The following is a 1,519-nucleotide window of genomic DNA, read 5'->3' on the forward strand; positions in this document are numbered from 1 at the left end:
CAGATCCCTCTCCACCATGATTCTTGATGGTATCTTCCATCCTTCATCTAGGAGCTGTGCATTGCTCCCTCCGCTTCCCCCATGTAAACACATGACAGTTTTCAGCAGGGCACACCAGCAGGTTCTGGAGCCAGAACGGCTGAGAATCCCATAAAGCCAAATGGACCAATACGCCTGTCCAAACTGGGGCCTCCCAAGAAAGACCGTTTGTGCTCTCCAGTCTCTCATGGTCCCACTGCCCAGGGTGGTGGAGGGGTACAGGCAGAACCAGGGGGGAGGGCAGGGAGCGCACAGCTTACATGATGGTGCAGGAAGACAGCGGGTTTCGGATGTGGCATGTGCAGGCCGCCCCGCAGTACTGGCGGAAGGTCTGATAGCAACTGCGGTCGGCGTCGCTGCTCCACTGCACGGGGTTGGCAGAAAGAGCCTCGGCGGGAAGTCTGTTGAGGATGCTCGTGTTCACAGCCAGGGCAGCCAGTCCATAGTCGGTGAACAGCACGGTCTCCCTCTTGCAGGTGGGGCAGGAGATGAACTTGTACTTAGGGCAAGATTCATAGAGGATCTGCAGGCACTCCTCGCACACAGAGTGCAGGCAGGAGAGGATGCGCGGGCGCTTGTTGGTGAAGTTGTACATGTGGCCACAGGTCGGGCACTCCAGCGGCTCGCATGGGGTGGAGGAGTGCAGCACGTACTGGTTCACAATCACCTCATCTGGCGGCGGCTGGCGATGGTAGCAGATCTCCGAGCTGCCTTTGCGCTGTCCTTGGTAGAGCCGTTCACGCCGGGGCAGAGGTGGTGTCCGGGATAACCCCAGGGCCCCCGGGTTACTGTCTAAGGCTGGGATGTCCCCGCAGGCCTGGTTCACGATGATCTCCGAATCGGACGGCCAGGCCCGCTTGGCGACCAGCGGAGGCTCGCGGCGGGGGGCGGGGACGTAGCGCGACTGGGAGCTCTGCAGCTCCGAGAACTTCTCCGGGTGGATTATCTTCATGGCTTCCATCTTGATGATGACCTGCTGCCCTTTCAGACATGACATGAGGAGGTTCTTAACATTACTGTCCGTGGCTCTGGGTTCTCCGAGGGTCCCCTGCATGGGGCTAGAAGGTGATCGTAGCAGGCCAGGCTTTGAATCGTGCGCGGGCCGTGAAGCGGCAATGCTGGAGAAAGCCGCTGGAACAGGGGCACATCCTGGGGCGAAAGGCGCCAAAATAGTTCCTTCTTCCTGGTGGGTTGCGACAGCGGTGCTAGGACCCCAGTTCCATGCACATTCCTTACAAGGCAGGTTGCGGGGCGACAGCTGGGTGGCAAGGACCGTGTTGCGTTACAACAGTCCGTGGCCTGGTGGAGCTTTGGGGGGTTGTGTCCCGTAGTGCAGCTGGGTTGGGCAAATTGGAGCACCACACAGTACTGGGATGGACGCCGGCCCCTGTGGGATGACACCTCACAGACTGGCTAGATGAACAAAGCCAAAGTGGGCTGGACTTTTTTCCCCACACACCAGGGCTAAGCCACCTTGGCT

At 59.6% G+C, this 1,519-nt stretch overlaps 1 protein-coding gene across 1 annotated transcript; it reads right to left on the reverse strand.

Annotated features, from left to right (window-relative positions):
• Positions 1-215: 215 nt before the first annotated feature.
• RNF208 (ring finger protein 208) lies at positions 216-1,291 on the reverse strand. The gene has a single exon (XM_056860422.1). It carries the CDS (start codon positions 1,091-1,093, stop codon positions 296-298), a length of 798 nt encoding a protein of 265 aa, XP_056716400.1. The 5' UTR covers positions 1,094-1,291; the 3' UTR covers positions 216-295.
• Positions 1,292-1,519: the final 228 nt, after the last annotated feature.

The sequence above is a fragment of the Euleptes europaea genome, chromosome 14 (assembly GCF_029931775.1).
Source record: "Euleptes europaea isolate rEulEur1 chromosome 14, rEulEur1.hap1, whole genome shotgun sequence".
In the NCBI taxonomy this organism is placed as follows: Eukaryota; Metazoa; Chordata; class Lepidosauria; order Squamata; family Sphaerodactylidae; genus Euleptes; species Euleptes europaea.